The sequence below is a fragment of the Furipterus horrens genome, unplaced genomic scaffold, assembly GCF_987537825.1.
Source record: "Furipterus horrens unplaced genomic scaffold, mFurHor1.1.pri manual_scaffold_10, whole genome shotgun sequence".
Taxonomy (NCBI): Eukaryota; Metazoa; Chordata; class Mammalia; order Chiroptera; family Furipteridae; genus Furipterus; species Furipterus horrens.
Genome location: NW_028327180.1, coordinates 17,969,427 through 17,991,489, shown reverse-complemented (window position 1 = coordinate 17,991,489; position 22,063 = coordinate 17,969,427). Strand labels below are relative to the sequence as shown.

Genomic DNA, 22,063 nt, shown 5'->3' with positions numbered 1-22,063 from the left:
GTTCATCCCTTCAGGGAGTGTGTTCTGCCCGTTCAAGTCCAGGCAGTGTTCCTGTCTGTTGCTTGGGTATTCTTTTTTGAGATTCCAGAATCTCCCCCTCTCTGCGTGCAAGTGCTGAACCTAAAATCTGCTACATCGATACACAATAACATTCTTGAAACGTTCTTCCGCATCCAAAAACTTTCACACGGTTAGGCCTCTTCTGCTAAGTACTTCAAAAGACAGTTTCTGACTCCACAGCCGGGGTTCCTGCCACTTCACCAAATCAGGGTTGGGGCTCTTAAGTACATTTTCTGGTGGGGATTGTGGCCCTATCTTTAAACACGAATTTTGAAAAATACAGACTTCATATTTTATAACAGTCTCAAGTTCACAGAAAAATTGAGCTGAAGACTGAGATTTCCCCTATAACCACGGCCCCACACAGGCACCGCCTCACCCATTACCAACACCTCCCACCCCAGTGGCACATTCCACAACTGAAGAACCTACAGGACACATCGTAATCACCCAAAGTCCACTTTACATTGGGGTTCACTCTTGACCTTGCACATTCCATGCGTAGCTTCATTGTCCTAAAAATCCACTGTACCCTGGCGAAGCTCGATTTTAAAGGGCGAAAAGAACAGGAAAAAAAAAAAAATTGCGCAGTCTCTACCAAACTCCCAGCCAAGAAGTGTGTTCCCAAGTTCAGCGCCTCCCAGCTGTCCCATCTGTCCCAGTCCCGCTAGGGGCAGGTTCCTCCTCCTCTTTTTGTTTAAGTGTCTGGCAAATGGGTTTCCTGTTGACACCGGAATCCTGTGAAAGGGCAGGAAGAGGCCAGGCCGCCTCCCCCCACCCATTTATTTATTTTGTGTACGTTTGTTTCCAGCGCATGTGGCTGTGTGTGTGTGCCCGTGTGTTGGGGGTGGGGGGTGCTCAGTGGCCGGTAACCCCTCCCACAGGAGGCGCGGCCGAGCCCGCAGGGTCCCTGGCTCCAAGTCCGTGGGGCGGGGAAGGGAAGGAGGAAGGGGGAAGAGTGAAAGAGGGAAAGCAGGGAGAAAGAGGCCGGGTGCGCGCAGGGAGCAGGAGGAGGAGGCGGAGGCGGGGAAACCGGCTCGGCCTATGCCAGGCCGCTCCCCCGCCAGCTGCAGGTGGAGCCCGCCGAGGTAGCAGATCCTGCAGCCTCCGGGGCCGCTGCTGCCGCTTCTTCCCCGGGGCCGCCTTGCAGGCCCCGAGGGTGCTGGCGTGGGGGCACCCGGAGCTGGTCCGCTGTCCCGCAGCTGCGTCTCAGCGCCTCGCCCATGGCTGAGGGTCGGCGGTGGGACGACGAGGAGGAAGAGCTGCGGGAGCTCGGGGGCTCGCGCCGCGCCCGGGGCCGTGCGCTCTCGGGCCACCCGGCCGCAGGTGAGGGGCGCGGGGAGCGCGAGGGAGGATGCGGGAGCGAGGGCTGGGCGCTCCGGGGCACGCAGGTGCCCCCCTGGAATACAGCGGCTTCTGCACCCACCCCGATGGGACCCGCACCTCTCCGAGAGTGGCTTTTCCATCCTCGTCCTCACTTTTGGGCGGAGCCCGAGGAAATTCACATTGAACTCCACCCGCTAGGGCCCAGGAGCCAAAGTACAAATTTTCCAAGCGCACACTAAATCCGGGAGCTGGTGGCTGGAGCTGGTGGCCCAGGTGATTACTTATCTCGGATGAGTCAGAGACCCGTGGAGGATGACACTCCTCCGGATAGGTTTGCCTGGGCTGCTGCGACCAGGTGGACCCACGTGCTAATTAATAGTCTAGTGTGGTTTCGGTGTCTCTGAACTTTGGACCCATGACTTTCCTTCCTGCTTGCTACACCTCCGGAGCTCACCAGTTTCCTACACGACTTGTTTTAGAGTTATTTTGTGAGCCCCGACCCCCACCCCCGGCCAGAATATAGCATTCCAAAGGCAATTCATTTGGACTGAGAGTCGTTTCTGGGCCTAAAGTTACTTTTATGATCAGGTATTTTGGGAGGCACAAAGCCGGCACCGATCAATAGTTTGTCGCTCAAGTGTAACAGTGAGTGAGTATAGAGCGACACCCCTGCTCTCTTCCCAGCAGCTTTTCAATCAAACATAATAGGAATTATTTGGCCTTTGGTTCCAACTGGATAGCCAGTTATCTGATAAGAGGGAACAAACCCAGGGAATTGACTACAAAAGGGAGGTAGAGAAATGAGAGAGAGGAGAACGATTCATTATAGCCTCTTTAGGAAGTGAAATATAGTGAGTATTCTATCAAGTCATGGACAAGCTTTTCCATGAGTCTCCCTCAGCCTAAGAGGAAGTTGGAGAATTAAGAGAAGTTAATAGGTCTATGGGGAGTAAGTGGAAGGAAGAAAACAGAATGAAAGAAAAGAATTTGAGTGTAGTAGGAAGAAATGGTCAACTCGATGTCCTTGGTAGGATCTTGGAACCTTAAAAATAATTCCCTATGCCCATTACTAGGATAAAAAAACAATATATTTTATTTATTTATTTTTAGAAAAAAGGGAAGGGAGCTAGAAATAGAGGGAGAGAAACATGAATGTGTGGCTGCCTTTCACACCCCCCCAATGGGGAACCTGGCCAGCAACCCAGGCGTGTGCCCTGGCTGGGATTCGAACCAGCGACGCACTTTGGTTCACAGGCCAGTACTCAATCCACTGAGCTACACCAGCCAGGGCTCATTAGGATTTTTTTTTAATCAATAACGCATTGGACACCATCTGTTTTGAAAGTGACCTCATGCTATAATATGAAATGAGTAATTATTTTTTGCAAGAATACAATGAAAAAAATTTTACAAAGACATACCTCCATTCAATTACTGATTTAAACAGTGTAGGCTATTGTGGAGTCCTGGTACTTTCAGCAAAAAGTTTCACTCTCTAAGAAGGGACTGTACCACATGTGAAGAGCTCTCTAGACTGGAGGTCAAACTAGATATGATCCAAGTATATATTTATCATTTGGTTGCAACATGTGTATTTATTCCAAGGCTAGTGGAGTGCTCGCTTCCGCAGCACATATGCAAGGCTAGTGGAAGTGGTGTTTTTGTAACTTGTTTTTACTGGTTCCTTAATTCCCCAAGGCTGGCAGAGAGGCTTTTCTCTCTGACAGTATTTTGCTGAGACATGACGTGGAAATGGATGTTTGCAGTTTCTAACCATTTAACGTACCCTGTCTCCATTAAGGGGTGAGAAGCAGAGGTATTAAAGAGTAGCTAGTGGGTTAAACTTGCAATCACTGGTCTTCTTTCTTTTGGGATTCGTTATTTAAGTTTACATTTCTATACAAGCTGTGCTGCTCTGTCCCCTCATTAGTTACTGTGTTTTTCAGACACTGTCGCATTCCTTACCAAGCTTGGGCATTCATTCCTTCAGTCTGTGCTGCATGTTGTTCTCACCAAGTGAGAGTATGAACTGACCCCGAGGCCTAATCTTTCTTCTTCGTAATGTTTCTTTCCAGTCTTTCACCTTTCCTGTTCTCGTCACTCCCTTCTTCCCTCACTGTTTTACAATCTAAAGATTTTCTTTCTCTTTGATTTCACTGTAGCTTGACACCATAGATTTAGGGTTTAGGGACTTGAGGGAGTCTGAACTCCTGTCCCTGCTGACTTTCGTATTGGTGGTGGAAGTGTATTTGGTTATTTTTGCAATGTCTGTTCAGAATATCATACAAAACCTATAAATTATAAACTACAGGCATACGTCGGAGATATTGCAGGTTTGGTTCAGACCACCACAATGAAGTGAGTCATTTTTTTCCAGGTGGAGGGTCCTTCCTTTAATGCAGCACCTGTGAGGCACGATAAAGTGAATAACGCTCCATAAAAGAGTAGGCCTGTAAAATTCTTGTAACCTGTGCCCAAGTCAGGAAGGAATAGTGTCAGTAACCTAGAAGCAGACTGAGTCCTTTCTTTTTAAAACTATTATCTTGTTCTTCTATACAGTTTTACCTGTATGCATATGTATATAACATATGCATCCCTATACAACATTGTTTAGTTTTATATATTTTACAGGTTCATGGGTGGAATCATCCTGTATGTATTCTTTAATGTCATGCTTTTTTCACTCAGTAGTAAGTTGGTAAGATTTACCCCTATTGTTACATGCAGCTGTAGTTTATTTTCATTGTATAAATATACCTATCACATTTTTTGTCTATCATGTTTAATTGATTTGTTGGAGTTCTTTTTTTTCCCCCAGCTTTTCTTTATTGATTTTATTGTTACAATAGTTCCAATTTTCTCCCCTTTACTCCCCTCCACCCAGCATCTCCCTCCCCCAGCAACCCCCCCCCCCAAGTCCATACCCATGGTTCGTAAAAAATAACTATCCCTCCCTCTCAGATATTAAGACCCTTTGTAATCTTGTAAAGGACAATGGGCGAAGGTCTCAAGCTCCTCTAGCTGCTTCAAGCTGGACATGGTCGTCGTCCTACCTACCCTTGGGTCCAGAAATCCCTAATAATAGTGGGGGTGTGGAGGGGAGGGTTTGTTGGAGTTCTTTACACAAGAATTTCAACTTTTTTTGATTGTGTGTATTGCAAATATCTTCCACTCTGTGGCTTATTTTTGAAATTTTCTTTATGGTCTCTTTTGATGTGGAAATTCTTAATTTTAATGTAGGTGTACTTATGGTGTCCCTCCTCACTTCACTGTCCCCTACTCCGGGGTCATGAAGATGTTCTCCTGTATCTCCTAAAAGTTTTGTAACCTTTGAAGAGAGGTGGCATAGGTTTCATCAGACTGATATCTGGGCCGGAGAATTTCTGACTGATCATCAGGGCTGGAAACATAAAATTCTAGGTCCTCCATTATCACCGAGAAGAGTGGTAGGCATTAAAAATAGAGTTTAATAAATATTAAAGAAATGTGTTCTTTCTGTATGTTGATGTGTTTATGGTAAACCCTGGAAGAACTAATATAACTTCTCTGATGTGTTTTGAGTAAAATAACTAATATTGTCAGTATAAGGGCACAGAATAAAATTTGTTGTGTTCACTATGAACCAGTGCTTCTTATATGTTATAACCCTGTTTGGTAGGTATTATTTGCTCCATTTTATAATCAAAAAGACTGAGGCTTAGAAATATGTAAGCAATTTTCCCAAGATCCCTCAGCTAGTAAATGGTGGAATGGGAACCTGAATACAGATCTGTCTGACCTGAAAGTTCATGTTTTTCTAAACCATCCCACTGGCTATTAATAACAGTTGCTATTAATGCCTTACATGTTCATACCTACATGTTCCTTGTTATAGATTTAGAAATACTTTACATCTGTTTTTTTCCTGCTTAGGAAGGGCTCTCACAGCCTAATTTAACTTGATTCTTAAAGCCCTGAGAGGAAAGAGGTTAAATTTTATCATTCCCATGTTAAAGATAAGTAAATTGAAACTCAGAAATATTGAAGACTTACTCTAAAGTACCACAGTTAGCCCTGGCTGGTGTTGCTCAGTGGTTTGAGTGCCAACCTGCAAACCAAAGGGTCACTGGTTCTATTCCCAGTCAGGACACGTGTAGGTTGCGAGCCAGGTCCCCAGATGGGGGTGTGCGAGAGGCAACCACACATTGATGTTTCTCTCCATTTCTCCCTCTCTTCCCCTCTCTAAAAATAAATAAATAAAATCTTTTAAAAATAGCACAGTTAGGTATAACTGCACCTCAGTTACCTCTATTGTGTGTTTCAAGTCATAAACTATAGTTTCTTTGAGTTGCTTCATATAACATATGGCCCAAAGTTTGTGGTGCTAAGAAGTTAGTTTTTGGAAACTGCATTACTTCTTCTTCTGGGCCACCATCTTCCTGTTTTTGTTACTAGAATTCCAGAGTTGTCTAATTTATTTTGAGAAAGTTATTGTAAGTACCATGGCAACGATAGATATATTTACATGTTTAAAAATCATGTACCCACTGAGTTCTTTTATCCCTGTCAATATAAGGAATGCACAATGGTGGAGAAAGTACAGGGAATATAAAGGGATATATAAATTAGTCTCCCTGCTTTTAAAGAACATGTAACAGAATTAGGGAAAGTAAGACTAATACATTTTAAAGGAGCTACGTATATAAAGTAGTCCCTGGTGACTATCCACTGGAGTTTAGCATAAGAGAACCAGACTGTCTTGGTTCACTTCTTGGATCATCTCTTCTGTGTGACCTGGGACCAATTACCTAACCTCTTCGTGCATCCATTCTTTATTTGTAAAATGAGGATATTAATAAAACCAGTTATGTAGGGCTCAAAGATTAAATAAGTTAGTATATATAATACCCTTAGAACATGACTAGGCACACAGTAAATGCCTATAATGTTATTAGTATTTATTTATGTTGTTAACCTAAGGGTAAAAGTCCAAAAGTGAGAGGCAACAGTGTTTATTTGAGATTCCCCCCAAAACAGCTATTTGTGAAGTACTGATGCAGGCAGAAACCCAAATAGTGTTCTGATTATGAAGTAAAAGTGAGGGGTTTTATGAGAAAAGGGGGGGGGTAATTACATGAATAGCAGGAAGGGATTTCCATTGATGTTAAGTCAAAGATGGAATTTCTGTAGGTGCAAATAAGCTAAGTTATTCTTTAGCTATGCATAGTGCTAATTCTAAAGAATGTCTTTAATTTTTAATCTGGTAGTCAGAATGCCTGCTTTCCTGTTAGCTTTGCAAGCATTTCTTGGGGACACAGCATTGCTTTGGGCCAGTTCAGAGATTCTTTGGGCCAGTTCAGAGATTCTTTAGCCCAGTTTAAATATTCCAGTTTTGAGAAGTAAGATGTGCAAGGTATTTCCTCTGGGATGGCAGCTCTGACTACATCATTTTCACATATCTGTCCAATTGAGGTGACCTGTGACTAAAACTCATTCACACTAGAGTATCAACAGGTGTACAAAGAGGATTAACATGAACTTTCCAATTGTGGAAATAGAGAGGAAGTTAAAATAGAAGAATTTGGAAAAGCACTGGACTAAGATAATTAGATAATCATGAGTTAATATTTATTGTACCTGGGTGCCAAGTAGTATCCTAATTGTTTTACATGTATTTTTTCCCAGCTCTCAAGCTATGTGATGATGCCCTTCATTTTTACAGATGAGCCTGAGGCCTAGAGGGAGTAAATAACCTACTTGGGGTCATACAGCTAGCAAGTGACACAACAGGATTCTGAGACAGAGACTCTTAGTTGCCTGTCCAGTATTCATTCCCTTCGTCCTCCTGAGTCAGTGAAGCCCTGTGTGGCTGTCGGTGGCAGTTTGCTCCCCTATAAAACTGCTTCTGCCAGCCTGCTAAGGAGATGCAAATAGAAGTTACTGGGTGGGGTTTCTAGGGAAGTTCTTTAAAGAGGACTCACCTGCACAGAATATCCTTTTGCCTTGATCATCTTCCTTCCCCATTCTACCAGGAACAAGGCTGTGTAGTTCACAGCAGCTCCTCTGGGCCCTGAGGTCACCTTGAAGATGGAATCCATCCATGCCCTGAGAATGGTGGAGCAGAAAAGTAGACAAAATCTCAGTTTCCAAGATAATAGAGCCATCATCTGAGCTTTTGATTGCTGGCCTCCTCCTTTATTTGAGGAAAATAGAAGGAAAAAAAAGCTCTTGTCTTGTTCAAGCCATTGATATCCTAGGTCTCTATAACTAGGCCCTGAATGCACTTTCTAAGTGATGGGAATTCAAACTTGATCTTGTTTCTCTCTCATTACCACCAGGCTGTAATGCATTTTGTTAACATAAGATTCCCTCAGGATACTTAGATTCTTATTGTTATTTTGTATTTTATTATAATGTCTCCTTGGGCAAATCACTCTCCCCCACACACCCACCCCTGCCTTTATTTGCATCTTTTGAATGGGACTTATTCTCTAACTGCTCTGCAACTTTATTATGGGGCACATGGTTGTAAACTTCAAGTTCTCATGTGTGATGTACTGAAAAGGAACCCTACAGAATCTGAAAACAGTTTTCTGTTTTTGTCATTTTACCTAGTGCCAGGTTTGAATACTTCCCAGGGACTAAATAAATAGAAGCTGTGAAGGGAGGTGATTTTGTCTCCACGCTGATGCATATGAGCAAGTGAACAATCGCAGTTGCTGATGAGCCCTACAGTGCAAGCCAGGGCTGCTGCTTAGGATTCAGAGTTCCTTTATTTTCAACATGGCTGCCTTCCCTGTCCCAGAGTGTTGTTTCCTGAAGATACATTAATCAAGGAATCGCTTTACTGGAGGAGAGCTGAATGCTTTTTCTCTGAGAGGGGGCCAAGAACAAGGGCATAGAAGAAAATGTTTGCACGGCGTATGTATAATGAGTTTTTTTCTGGCATTAAATATTGCCATTTCCAGATAGTCCTTTGAAACTGGTACGGAGGTGTTCACACACAAGAAGGGTCACCCATGTAAATGATCCCTTCTTGTTTTGTCGCTCCACCCCTGTTTATTTCCTCACGAGGACTCTCTCTCAACATACACACTACTAGCTCAGTGGAGGTAACTGGAGCTTTCTGGAGATTACAAGGTAGATTTGTGTTGCTCAGCTGAGGTATAACTCAGTGAAGGGTGTGATTTGTAGTTGGAATTCATTTGGAATGAGAGGTATTGCAGGTTTTAAAATATGCAGACTTGCATTTGAATATTACTCTTAAAAAAAATTTATTTTCTATTACAGTTGTCCCACATTTTCCCCCATTGCTTCCCCCCCTTCACCCACCCAATCCCCACCCCGTTGTCCATGTCCATGGGTCACTTATACTAGTTCCTCTGAATATTACTCTTAATTAGAAGCTTAATAATGTGAAATGCCTAATATCACAAACATTTGCTCTTTTATGCTGTTCTGTTCCTGTTTTTCTTGAGGTGTTCAACTTGATAACATGGTTTGGAATTTCTCACGTTTCTGTAGCAATGGCACCCCTATAAACAAACAGTACTTTTTAAACTTTAATATGCCTACAAATCACCTGGAGAGCTTATAAAAATGCAGACCCTGATTTAGTAGGTTGGGGTGGAGCCTGAGATTCTGCATTTCTGACAAACTCCAGGCGATGCTGCTTTTTTGCAACAGATTTCTAACTAGCTTTTCTACCTCTTAACTTGCTTCTCTGTAATCCATTTTCTACACAAACACCAGAGTGACATTTCTAAAATGCAAACTGACCATGTTATTCCCCTGCATTCAAACCTTAAAGCTCAAATATCTTAACATCGCCTTTCACCTTTTTTTCTTTTTCTTTTTTTCTGGGAATTCCCAAGTCTATCCTGTTATGCTTAGTTTACTTTCAAGGCCTTTGCCCTGGCTGGTTTGGCTCAGTGGATTGAGCGTCGGCCTGCGAGCTAAGTGTCGCTGGTTCGATCTTCCAGTCAGGGCACATCAGAGAAGGAAAACTCTGACTCCAAAAAACCTCCGCTGCCTTGCGGCATACCTCTTCAGGGGAAAGGCTAAGGGAGTAAACCCCGACAGAAAATCCGGAGCCGGAGTCCCTAAGGCAGTTTGACGTTGTAGTCAACACCGGCAACTCCTGCGGCGCACCTGAAGCCAAGCTGTATTGACTCCGTCTTTCCCTTGGATCCTTCAGCTGCGAAGAGAGGGGGGGTCTGCTGCATGGGCAACAGCAGACCCTCCATATCACCCTGCCCAGGCTCTGTAGCTTCAGCTTCACTGGAGAGGACACTCCAGCGTCATCGCAAGATGTCGATTCAACACGGGAGGAGACAGATACCGTGTCACTCCCGAGTTGGACTGCACAGCCATTCTCGGCGGTGCAGATAGACTCTTAAGGAGCTACACCATCGTCTCTCGAGACGGACGGCTGCCGACGACGACGACGACTTTCAAGGCCTAAAAATATAACCTTTTTCTAGAAAGATTTTTTTCTAGAGCATAGTTTTTGAACTGACACAGTATTTGGTAGCTGTTTTTCACTTGTAGAGACTCAAACACTTTATGAAAACTACTGTGCAAAGCTGACTGTGTTCCCTCTTGACCATGGTCCAACATAGGATGCCTCTGTCTTGATCAGTGCATTGTTACTTCTTAGAAGAGCTTGGCCAAGCCACGTGAGCGCCAAAGAAGGTAGACTGACACCGGTTCTGTTTTACTTTAGCTGTGGCCAGTTTTCTTAGAAGTTTAAAACGTACGCATTTTGGAACTAGTTTATTGGGCCTCTTTTAAGTGAGCTAATGTATTTTTCATTATGGTACCAACTCTGCAGCTTTGAACAATAAGAATATGAAACAAATCAATTTAAAAAAAGTACTACAGTAGTCCCTCTCTATATCGCGGTTCACTTATCGTGGCCTCACTGCATCGCAGGACTTAAAAAAATATTATATTTAATTATTTATCGCAGATTTTTCCCTATATCATGGGATTTTGCGGTACTGTATATGTATGTTGTTAAAGTTACATATGTTTATGAATGTAGAATATGTTTAAGAACGTAAGTAGTGTTTATAAAAGTGTGGAAAAGGTTAATAAGGGAGTGGGAAAGGTTAATAAGGGACTGGGAACGGTTTATAAGTGTGTGGGAAGGGTTTATAGAGCCTTAAAATATATATAAATACTAAAATAAATGTAAGGTTCCTACTTCGCAGATTTTCACCCGTTGCGGGGAGGGGGGGTGTCTAGAATGTAATACTTGCGATAAGTGAGGGAATACTGTATCTCCTTTCATGTTAGCTCTGTGTTTCAGAAATAAAAATAGCTTCACTGAACTCAGGGGGGATAGGCGGTTTCTTCTAAAACCCAAATTCTTGCCTTTGAAAAAGCTCTAAGAATTTTAATTTTTAAGGCCCAAATGTTTTCATTATTTAAAATCCATTGACACAAACTTTCTTTGATCATCCAACTGCTATTCTTTCTTTTTATCTAGCCTTGTTATATGGAATTTTTAATAAAAGGAATCAAATGTCTCTCAACTCTGGAGCTTTGCAGTTGTAACCACAGCTTTCTGTTGTTATAAGTTAATTTTAAAAAGCAAGCTCAATTTAAAAAGGCAGGTTTAAAAAAACCTATACATCTGTATAAACATTTAAAAAGGAGTCAGAGGCATATTGACACATCCTTAAGCATGAGGAGTGTATAGGGTAAGCAATATGAACAGACAGTTGCATGGGGATTTGAACTTTCTGTGTTAGATATTTCTGTAACATTTTGATATTTTTTTTAATAAGTAGAATTGGGAAAACAACTTTAAGATTGTTTTTAAAAATGAAAAAGTTACTTGGTTTTCTCCTCCGTAGGGAGGCAGCGGTCTTATTAGCGTTAGCACAGGCTGCCTTGTGATTACTTATGGAGGTCCTCGGAATATAGGGATTCTTGAACATCTTGAAATTAAGAAAAAATGTGTGTGTGCATCAGTACTTTTTTGAGATGTGGGGTTTGAGTGATGTGGAGATGAGGATCCATAATTCAAAACAGATTCTTAGGATTTTATTTCTCTACTCCAGCCCTCTCTGAGCTCCAGACTGCCTACTCAGCATCTCTACTTGAATATCTGATAGGAATCTGAAATTTAACATGTATATATTAGTTTTCTATTGCTGCTATAACATATTACTACAGATTTAGTGGGCATGTAATAATGTTGAATGCCTGCTGATGTTTAGACTTCCCAGGATAAGGGATCTGTTGGGCTGTCAGGTATTAAGTACGCACATCTGTTAGGTCAATGGCCTCATCCCTTCTGGGCAGCTGTTAAGTCAGGTGCTCCTGATACATCCAACCAGTAGTGGTCAGGACAGTGAAGTCATGTGGTCCTCTTCTTTCAATATCTCCTTCTTTCCATTTGAATGGACTTGTCCCTCCAAAGGTTTTAAGTTTCAGGAGAAAAATTTTACCAGCCCCCATGCTGTGGGACAGTTTCTTCCTAAGGTCTAGAGGAATGGTAGGTGGAAGTATTTGGCTTTCTTGACCTTCTTCTTCCTTTAAAATTTTTTTTATTTTTATTTTTTAAGTTTATTTTATTGATTATGTTGTTACAATAGTCCCAATTTTTTTTTTTTTTTGCCCTTTGCTCCTCTCTTCCCAGTACCCCCCCCCTCTCTCTAGCAATCCCACCCCCCTTAGTCCATGTTCATGGGTCGTGCATATAAGTTATTTGGCTTCACCCTTTCCTATATTATTCTTAACTTCCTCCTGTCTATTTTGTACCAACCGATTATGCTTCTTGGTCCCTGCACCATTTCCCTATTTCTCCCCCTTCCCAGCTGGAGAACCCTCCAAATGATCCCCCTACCTATGATTCTGTTCCTGTTCTGGTTGTTTGCTTAGTTTGTTTTTGTTTTTGACCTTCTTTATGTCCTCTTGACTCATAGATTTGTGGGCTTTCTCCTCCTATTTGTTGGTCTTCGATTCTTCATTTTCGTCTTCCCTCTCTCCTGCCCCTCCTTTCTTTCTCTTGTTCTTTTCTCTCACCTGCCATTTTGCTTTGCCCTCTGTTTCATCCTAGAGCTTGCTTAGCTTGGATTCTTGCCTTCAGAAACCTTTCAATTTACTTGCTTTGTGTACTCTTTTCTCTCCTTTGTTCCTTATGGTTGGAGAGAATGGGCTGAACTATTCTTTTCTTTCTTCATCATTTTATTTAATTGATACTTGAAAACCTACTAGTTTAAGACACTGTGCCAGGTTTAGTATAAGGAATAGTATAAGAAGCATGCCAGTTAAGTAGAGAATATAATCTTTTCCTTATAAATATTTATACTTTACTAAAGAATTTGTATCAAAGAACCTAGATTGGCCCAGATTATTAAAACTAAGACTTTAGTTCTTGTGATCATGGCATTAATCCATTATTGGCAATGGGTTTCCATTGGTATTTCAAAGAGTAAAACTTTCTGAAAATTCCAGAGCTTGAACTACATAAGTGTATTTCTTTTTTCTTTTCTTTTTTTTTAAGATTTGATTACAGTATTCCCTCACTTATCGTGGTTATTACGTTCTAGACCCCCGCCCCCTGCGAAGTAGGAACCTTACATTTATTCTACAGTCTTAAACTTACATCACTTTAACAACATATGTATACAGTACCACAAAATCCTGTGATATAGCAAAAAATCCGTGATAAATAATTAAATATAATATTTTTTAAAATCCCGTGATATAGTTAGGCCGCGATAAGTGAACTGTGATATGGCGAGGGACTACTGTATTTATTTTTAGAGAGAGGGGAAGGAAGGGAGAGAGAGAGGGAAAGAAACCTCAATGTATGGTTGCCTCTCGTGTGCCCCCAACTGGGGAACTAGCCCGCAAGCCAGGCATGTGCCCTAACTGGGCACATCGACCCGGTGACCCTTCGGTTTGCAGGCCAGCACTCAATCCACTGAGCCACACCAGCCAGGACCATAAGTGCATTTTTTAATTAGACCTTTTGCTACAGAGGGAAAGCACACAGTAGTAGAGGACATAAGAAATATAAGAAGCCCATAATGCAGCCCATGGGCAGGAAGTAAACCCTTAATTTTATTCCTTGATGTCCTTACCTTTTGCCTTCACAGATACTTTTTTTTCCTGCCTGCTTCTCCAGTAGCCATTTAATTTGTTTTCATAAATACTTATTCATAGAAGTCATTTTTCTTGCCTTGCAAGATGCATAGTCAGGGACAAAGAATGCCATGCTCAGAAGTGGCCACCTAATTTCTCAGCTGTTCACATTCCAACCACTGAAACATTCTGACAAATCAAGAATCAGAATTATATCTAATTATTTTAATGAAGTTATCCAGAGTCTCCAATGACTCTCCAGTGAGTTCTCTGCCCATGGGGCTTATTCTCCATGCATTCCCTCCCCAATCCTGTACTTGGCCAATGACTTCAGCTTTGCTGCCTACTCTCCTGGTAAGACGTTAGGCCCAAAGGTAGGCAGTGGTGGGGGTTGTCTCAGAAGAGCCAGAGAAAACAGTAAAATAGGGAACAGGAAGTCAGATAAGTCCAGATTGTAGGCCCCCAAACATCAGCTCTTGAAATAATGGCTTCAATCCATTTTTGATAGTAGATCACATTGGTGTAGACTCCAGGAAGAGATCCACCACATTCTGATCCCCAGCTTACCAGTCCTATCAGGGTCCACACACCATCGATATGACATGACAGAGGCCCTCCAGAATCACCCTACAGAAGAGAGAAAGGTTATGAGCATAGTGAAAAAGACCATGAATAAGAAGAGTGGTTATAAGAGATGGAGGATTCCTTAGAATGGGGCAGTGGAGCCAATGGATCGGCAGAACTCTAGAGGAGGCTGGACTTTCCACTGTATTACGGGGAGATCATGGGAATTCCAGAATCATAGAATTTGAAACTGGCAGAGATCTTAGTTAAATCTTTATATCAATAGTTTCAAAATACTCTTGTGATGAGAAATTAATGTGAAGTGTTTTTTTCACTAAAGTTATTCAGTTGACTGAACTGCCCTTATTTTTATGTTCTTAGGTTCTTATAGCCTTTATAGTGTCAAAATAATCCTTTCTTATATAAATGGCAGTGATAGTAAGTAGTTGGTGATATGTCTTTCAGTCTGGCTTTTCCTTTCTGTAGCAGCCTTATTGTTACAATTCACATACTATACAATTCACCTATATAAAGTGTACAAGCTTTTTAGTATATTCACAGTGTTGCTCAGCCATCACCACATTGCATTTTAGAACATTTTCATCACCTCCAAAAGGAACCCCATACACATTAGCAGTCACCCTCACTTCCTCCCACCCCTCCAGTCCTAGGCCAACCAGTAATCTACTTTCTGTCTTATGAATTTGTATAATCTGGACATTTTGTATAAATAGAATAATATATGTAACCTTTTGTGTCAGGCTTCTTTCAGTAAGCATACTCTTTTCAAGGTTCATCTATGTCGTAGCATGTATTATACTCCATTTCTTTTAATGGCTGAATGATATCCCAGTATATGGACACAGTACATTTTGTTTATCTAGTCATCAGTTGATGGGCATTTTGGGTTGTTTCATTTTTTGGCTATTATGAGTAATACTGTTATGAAGATTTATGTTCAAGTTTTATATAGATATATGTTATTATTTCTCTTATGTGTATACCTAGGAGTAGAATTCCTGGGACATGTGGTAACTCTGTATTTAACCTTTTGAGGAACTACTAGAGAATTTTATAACGCACCCACTTCACATTCCCACTAGGTGTATGAAAGTTGCAATTTTCCCACATCCTTGTTAACTCTTGTCATTACCTATCTTGATTGTAGCCATTCTAGTGAATGTGAAGCCATGCCTCGTTGTTTGATTTGCAAATAATAAATATACAGGTAGGAAATCTTGATAGAGATATATAGAAAAGTGTGTGTGTATATGTGTGCGAGAAAGAGAGAAAAAATAAAACTGGTCATACTAGAACTAAAACATAAAATATCTGAAAAATTTCACTAGGTGAGCTTAACAGAAAAATATAGATGACAGGAGAAAGAGACAGTGATTTTGAATATGGATTAATTTAGAGTATCCTGAAGAACAGAAAAAGAGAAAAATAAAATGAACAGATTCAGGGACTTGTGTGAAAATATCAAAAAATGTAACTTACAACCAGAGGAGGAAAAGAAAGAAATGAGGCAGCATAATATTGGAAGAAGTCATGAATAAAAATTTTTCAAATTTTGATGAGAGATAAAAGATCAAAAAAGCCAGAAACTCAACAAATCCCAAATAGGATAAATACAAAGAAAATCATACTGAGCACATCACAATCAAACTTCTGACAATCAAATATGAAGGAAAATTGAAAGCAACCAGACCAAAGACAACTTGTCATGCTCAATGGAGGAAGACACAAATGATGGCTGATTTTCCATCAGACAGTTATGATCAGGAGACAATGGAATGACATCTTTTAAATGTAGAGTGAAATGTTATTACTTCAAAAAATTTAAAAAGTTGGCAGTTCTATTCAACCTCCTAATATATCTAGAATTTATGAGTTTGTAAAAACCCATTGCTGTAGGTCAGCAGTTGAAGAGATTAAATTCATAGATAGAAGTTAAGTACTTGTCCAGGGTAATACAAGAATTACTGTCAGAACCCTTGTATCCTGATTCCTAATCTACTGTTGTTTTCAGATAAGAATACCTGGATCCGCATTAAGACCTTAATGTTAAAAAATTTCAACAGCAGACCCTGACCTTGCAGCTGTCCTTCTTTTTATGAATATCACCAGCACAAATCGTGTCTTTCTTGATCACTGGCTCTAAGTTTGGCAATACGAAGCTGATTGGGTTGTAGATATATTCACAACTTTGGCGGTCAATGACGGGTATTTCTACTTCCTGGAGGGTGGAAGTATAGTCAAGACCTGTAGAGACAGACAGGAATGAAAGGAAAAGCAATCAGGAAAGGTGCAGGGGCAGCATTCAGTCATGATGTACAAAATTTCTGAATGGGAATCCAAAAGCAGAAAATAATCACTTTCCAGTTGTATGTGCTAGTGGAAGAATGTTTTTGCCAGTTAATCTAAAACAATGGATAATTCAACATTACGCTATTTGTTTTGAGTTTTTTTTTTTTTTTTTTCATGTGCTAATGTGGAGTATTCCTAATGTTCCAAATAAAGAGAAATTCAGATATGTTTTAAGAAAAGATGTGCGTATTCTAAAACTTTTTCCTTTATCACTTTCCTGCCCCCAGATCATTTTCTGTCTTGTCTTTACTCCATCCTGGGAAAGAGGTGACACAACACTCTAAAAACATTAAAAAAACACTATACTCTCTCCAGAGAAACATTAAATCAGGTTTGTTATCCTCTGTTTCAGACAGGTAATTACGTGTTTATATTGTTAGTATCTACTCTTGGAGCTACAGCTAGACTCTAGTCAGGATATAAGAGTAAATAAACATACAAATGTCAAAAGACATTTTATTTGAAGACATAGATAATATCAACAGGTTGATCTGGTTTTGTTGAAAAGTATTTGCCTTAGTAATGATGTGTCTAGAATATGAACATTCTGGAATGGGTCGGTACAAGAGGGTGACATATGAAACAGCCCAGTCTCACCTTCATCTCCCTTAACTTTTCCCCATCCAGTCACCCAGCAAGAGCCAGGAATTTTCACCTGCTGTGTGGTATTGGGCAGGCAGATGGGCAGGATGGAAGAAGTGAAGGTAACTCTGGTGACCAGTTTCAGTAAGGCGATGTCTGCAGTTATATCTTGGGATTTGGGATGGAAAATGATTTGGGACACATGATGATACACAGCGTCATTTGGATAGCTTACTTGGAGTGATCCCAGCGACACAGTATATAACCAAGGAATCCAGGTCCTACAGGGAAGAGAAAGGGGAGCATATCTGTTACAGCTGGGTCAGAACAAGCTGCTTGGGTGCAGCAAGCAGTAAGGCTGTAAGAAAGGAGGGTTAACAGACTGGGAATTAACCTGGCTGCTTCCAGCTTGGACTAGGGTGGTTTTGTCTGCTTTTTTTCTCCTTCCTGCCCTTCCTGACTACTATTTTTTGTTGTTCTTTACTGTTTCTATGGTCTCCTCTTGTATGCTTATGGCCAACCTTTTGTCTTGCATTTTCTCCCTGCTTCTCTTGTTCACCTCTCCCATTCTCTGTGGTTTCAGCCATCACCTGTATGCTTAATAGTTATTGGTCTTTTTTATTGCCAGTGTTGATTTCTGAGAACTAGAGCCTTATTTCTAAATAGTAATTTAAAGTGACGTATCATCAGCAATATATATTTTTAAAATGTCAAGTAGCTTGATAAGATGTAATGTATTAATTAATTAATCTCTGCTCTAATACCCTCAATTTACACTTGTCCAAAGGCAATCACTTTCAATTCTAGCTATGTCTTTTAGTATTTTCCTTGGTATTTTCAAGAAACTATTTATTGCTATTAATTTTTTTTAGAATATTGTATTCCTGTTTTGAAAGGTCAGGATTAAGCTAATAATCACTGCCAACCTCCCACTTCCTTTTCACCATCCTTCTAACCAAATATTATAACTTTTTGTTAGATCAGTATTTAATGTGTATGTTATTGTGACTCTGTAAACGTATTCACTACTGGATGATATTGGGTCCTGTGAATACATTTCTTATACAAATTTTTGCTTGTCCTTGAGTTAATAATGAGGTCTCATGTCTTTGTATTGTTTTCTAATTACCTATTATTAAGTTGTCATTTATCCCCCAAACTCTAAGCCAGAAGTGTAAATCTCTCAGTATGTTAAAATCATCAGGCATTTTAACAATAGCTTTTTTTTCTTTTTTTTTTAGCCATTTGCCCTCTTGCTCCAATTCCAATCTTGGCGGTTTTCTTTATCATTTTCCTGGGATTCTCTTTTATGTTATATCCCCCTTTTTCTGGATCTCATGTTTCCCTGTTTTGTCTCCGTTTTCTCCCCCTTTATTTTTTTTTAACGATTTTTTATTTTTAGAGAGAAGGGAAGGGAGGGAGAAAGAGAGGGAGAAAAATATCGATGTGTGAGAGATACACTGATCGGTTGCCTCCTGCGTGCCCCCAACTGGGGACCTAGCCCACAACCCAGGCATGTGCCCTGACTGGGAATTGAACCAGTGACCCTTTGGTTCACAGGCTGGCATCCAATCCACTAAGCCACACCAGCCAGGGCTCCCCCTTTATTTGTTGAAGCACATTTTCCTGTGGCTTCCTGAGAAAATGTGCATGAAAGCTACTCTTTTTGCTGTTTTATATATTTGAAAATGTCTTTTTTCTGTCCCAAACTTAGTTGATAGTTTGTATATGGTTAGACTTCTAGGTTGGAAATAATTTTCTCTCAGTCTTTTAGTTATTTCTCTCTAGTCTTTGAGCTTTCAGTGTTGTTATTGAAAAGTCCCATTGTTTTGATTTCTGTATATATTAGTTATCTATTGTTGAATAACAAGTTACCACACAAGCTTAGAGGGTTAAAACATACACTTATCTCAGAGTTTCTGTGGGTCAGGAATCAGGTGTGACTCTTCTGGGTACCTCTGGCTCACGGTCTTTCATGGGGCTGCAGTCATCTCAAGGTTCCCCCCAGGGAGGCTGTTTCCACACTCACTTATGTTGGCAGGCTTCATGTCTTCACTAGCTATTGGCTAAAAACATTAGTTTTACACGGGCCTCTCCCTAGGCTACTCACTACATGGCACCTTGCTTCCCTCATAGCATTTCTGTGAGAAAGCTCAGATTGTGAGTTTACGACCCCCCAAAAGCTTAAGACAGAACTCCCTGACATGCTTAGGAAGTAATCTGGCAAAAATAAAAGTTTCTAATACAGTGCCTATTTTCATTATTTCTTTTTTTTTTCTACCTCTGTGTCCTGTCCCTAGTCCAAGGTGATCTAGGCTTTTCTGCTTCCCCATCTTAACCACTTTCATTAGTCTGTTGGTTCATTCATGAAATCATTCAAACATTTGCTGAGACCCTGTCTGTGTGCCAGCCATTATTAGCTAGAACTCACCATTGTACGCAGTGCGCCGCGGTCAGGATCCACCTGTCGCTGATGAGGCACCCTCCGCAGACCTGAGCCAGGCCGAAGTGCAGGCCGACCTGCCAAGGCCAGCGCCCCGCGGGAGCATCCTGGCCACCCACAATACGGTCTGAGTATGCAGGTCGTCCACACACTAGAGAAAGAGGAGAGAGGGAAATGGGGGTCTGAGGGTCCTGTTGTCCCTGTCTTCTCATCAGCCCCCAAATCCCATTCCTAGGACCTGCTTCCTCCCTCGCTCGAAATGCCATCCTATTCCAGTTCCAAAACCAGGTGTTTTGGGCCCAGTTGGAGACCACTCACCTGCCTGCGGATCTTTCTCTTTGAAAGAAGAGCATGAGCAAGACCCTAAGACAGACACAGGGTATCATTAATATATAATAACACAATATCTAAATCCACTGACCAGAGAGGCTCTCCACATATTTAAATTTCTCAGATTGGTATCAAAGGCAAACTTTTTATAAATGTTTACCCATTTGTGGGAAATCTTGATAATTATTACATACTTACCTGCCTTCTTTAGCAGCATACATAGAACATAACTTAATTTTTCCTTGGTGATTCAAGGTTGTCATCAGTAATTATCAAGATGTTAGGTGTATCAAGATGTTAGGTTGTAAATACAATGAGGCCTTCATGTGCTTTCGAGGTTTATAGGCTGTTTCCTTTTGTCCTGTTTTCTTTAACTGAATTAGCATTTTGCAGTATTTGTGTATCTTTCCTTTTTGCCACCTGTTATCTTTCGGCTACTCTCGGCCTAGCCTGCTTTTAAATCACCGGTGGCCAGGAAAATAAAAGAACAAGCTTATGCCTGAAATTCCCGAACAGCGTTTGCACTTCCAGTTCCCTCTGCTTGAAATTCTCTTCTTGATCCTCTTAGCCAAATCACTCAGCTGCTTCACGTCGTTGCTCAGAAGACTCCCTCTTAATGATACCCTCCTTGCCTACCCTGTTTAAAATTACAGCACACCTCTTGTCCCTGCGCTCTAGATGTCCCTCATAATTTACATATTCATTATGTGCATTGACTGTAAGCCCCATGAAGGCAGGGATCTCTGTTGTTTCCTACGATCCCTGAGATACTTGGGAAGCTGCCCGGCATATAGTATCCTCTCAGGACTTTCTCAAGGCTCACTATTCTAGGTCAGATCCCATGGGTGATGTGTCATCTTATTCTAAACGGTAACTGCTGGAGCCCCAAACCCCTCCTCCCCTCCCCAGCCCACCTCGGGGGCTCACCCAGCACAAGGGACAGCAGGAAGACGCAGCCAGCGGGGCCCATGTTCCTGTCCTCAGAATCAGCGCTTCCTGCTTCGTGGACTCAGGCTCCCAGGTGGGCGCCGGAAGCGGAAGCGGAAGCGAGGCGGGACCAGCTTCTCCTGGATGGATTCCTCTGTGTCATCGCTTTCTCTCCTGTGATTTTCACTCAGGGCCAGGCACTGAAAGGATCAGACCTGAGGAGTGCAGCGGCGGGACCAGGAGGTGGGGGATGGGGGGGAGAGGGAGGGGGCAAGGGGGAGGGGAGAAGGGCCGCCCCTGGGCCCGCCCCCTGCTGTGCAGGAAGTGCAGGGCGTCTTCCGGGTGGGGGAGGGGTGGTCGCCGTAGCTGGCGGGCGCGGGAAGCAGTAGGACCCTTTTCTCTGGCAAGGGAATGGGCGATGGACAGAATTCTTAAAAAGCAAGAAAAGAAAAAGAGGACATCAACCCAGCACCTGGCTAATTTTTTCTTATTTTTTGTTCTTATCTTCGTTACAGTGTGAGCGGTAGAAGATACTACATGTTAGAAAAGGACTTATAAGGCAGAGAGAGTTGTATGCAAGAAGTTTATTGGGTAGTGAACCAGAGTCCACACCTCCAGGTGGGTTGGAAGTAGGATCGGGCTGCGGGAGTCGAACAGGATTGCATTTGCAGTAGAGGCCTCAGCCCATCCCACAAGTTTTTCTGAAGCTGGGGTGGCCCTTCAAAGACATCCCGAACCGAGGCAAGAAGGCTGGGCACTCGGACTTCTGCATGATTGGGTGCAGGCTGCCTCCAAGGAGGGGCGTCACCTTGAGTGAGGAGGCTCTCTTGGCAAATCTTGGGATCGGACTTGGCGGGGAGCTCTCGGCAGCCAACCCTCCTGGTCGCTGCGAGAAGGATGCTTCAGCCCAGAAGCAGGATCTGGGTGCTGCAGCGGCGCCTGCCGCAGAATTATTCTCCGTGCCTTGTTCTCTGTGCCAAGTGTTTGTAGGGTCCTGGGTCTGTGGAGGCAGAATTCGGTGGACTTTTGAAACATATTATTAGCATAGTATTGTTCTCTTCTGGCTTAAAATATTGGGAGGTTTGAAAGATACACATGAATAATTAAAAAATAATAGAAGACCAGAAAATGGAGCTGTTTTGGTCAGGTTTATTCAGTGACAAGTGACAGAGACTCCCTTAAACCAGCTTAAACAAAAAGAGGATTATTTTAAAGATATTGTTATGGGCTGAAATGTGTTTCCCCGAAATTCATAATGTTGAAGTCCTAACCCCCAGTACCTCAGAATGTGACCATATTTGGCGATTGTTTTTAAAGAGGTAATTAAAGTAAAATGAGGTCGTTAGGGAGGGACATAATCTGACATCAACGTTGTTCTTA

The 22,063-nt window shown here is 41.8% G+C and overlaps 2 protein-coding genes across 5 annotated transcripts in view; one reads left to right on the top strand and one right to left on the bottom strand.

Moving 5' to 3' along the window:
• Positions 1-1,054: 1,054 nt before the first annotated feature.
• SH3D19 (SH3 domain containing 19) overlaps positions 1,055-22,063 on the top strand; it is a 131,074-nt gene continuing 110,065 nt past the window's right edge. For 2 of the 4 annotated variants that reach the window (XM_090288232.1, XM_090288230.1), the window contains exon 1: positions 1,055-1,386. In XM_090288232.1, the coding sequence (XP_090144358.1) occupies positions 1,284-1,386 (103 nt within the window). In that variant the 5' untranslated portion in view covers positions 1,055-1,283. The remainder of the gene's footprint in view (positions 1,387-22,063) is intronic. The other 2 variants (XM_090288233.1, XM_090288237.1) reach the window with 2 other exon arrangements.
• On the bottom strand, positions 13,665-20,726 carry PRSS48 (serine protease 48). Its single transcript, XM_090288982.1, is given in 8 exon segments — positions 13,665-13,820; positions 13,823-13,933; positions 13,936-14,094; positions 16,127-16,296; positions 16,999-17,264; positions 19,415-19,577; positions 19,745-19,789; positions 20,684-20,726. Coding segments are annotated over 8 exon segments (1,113 nt in total).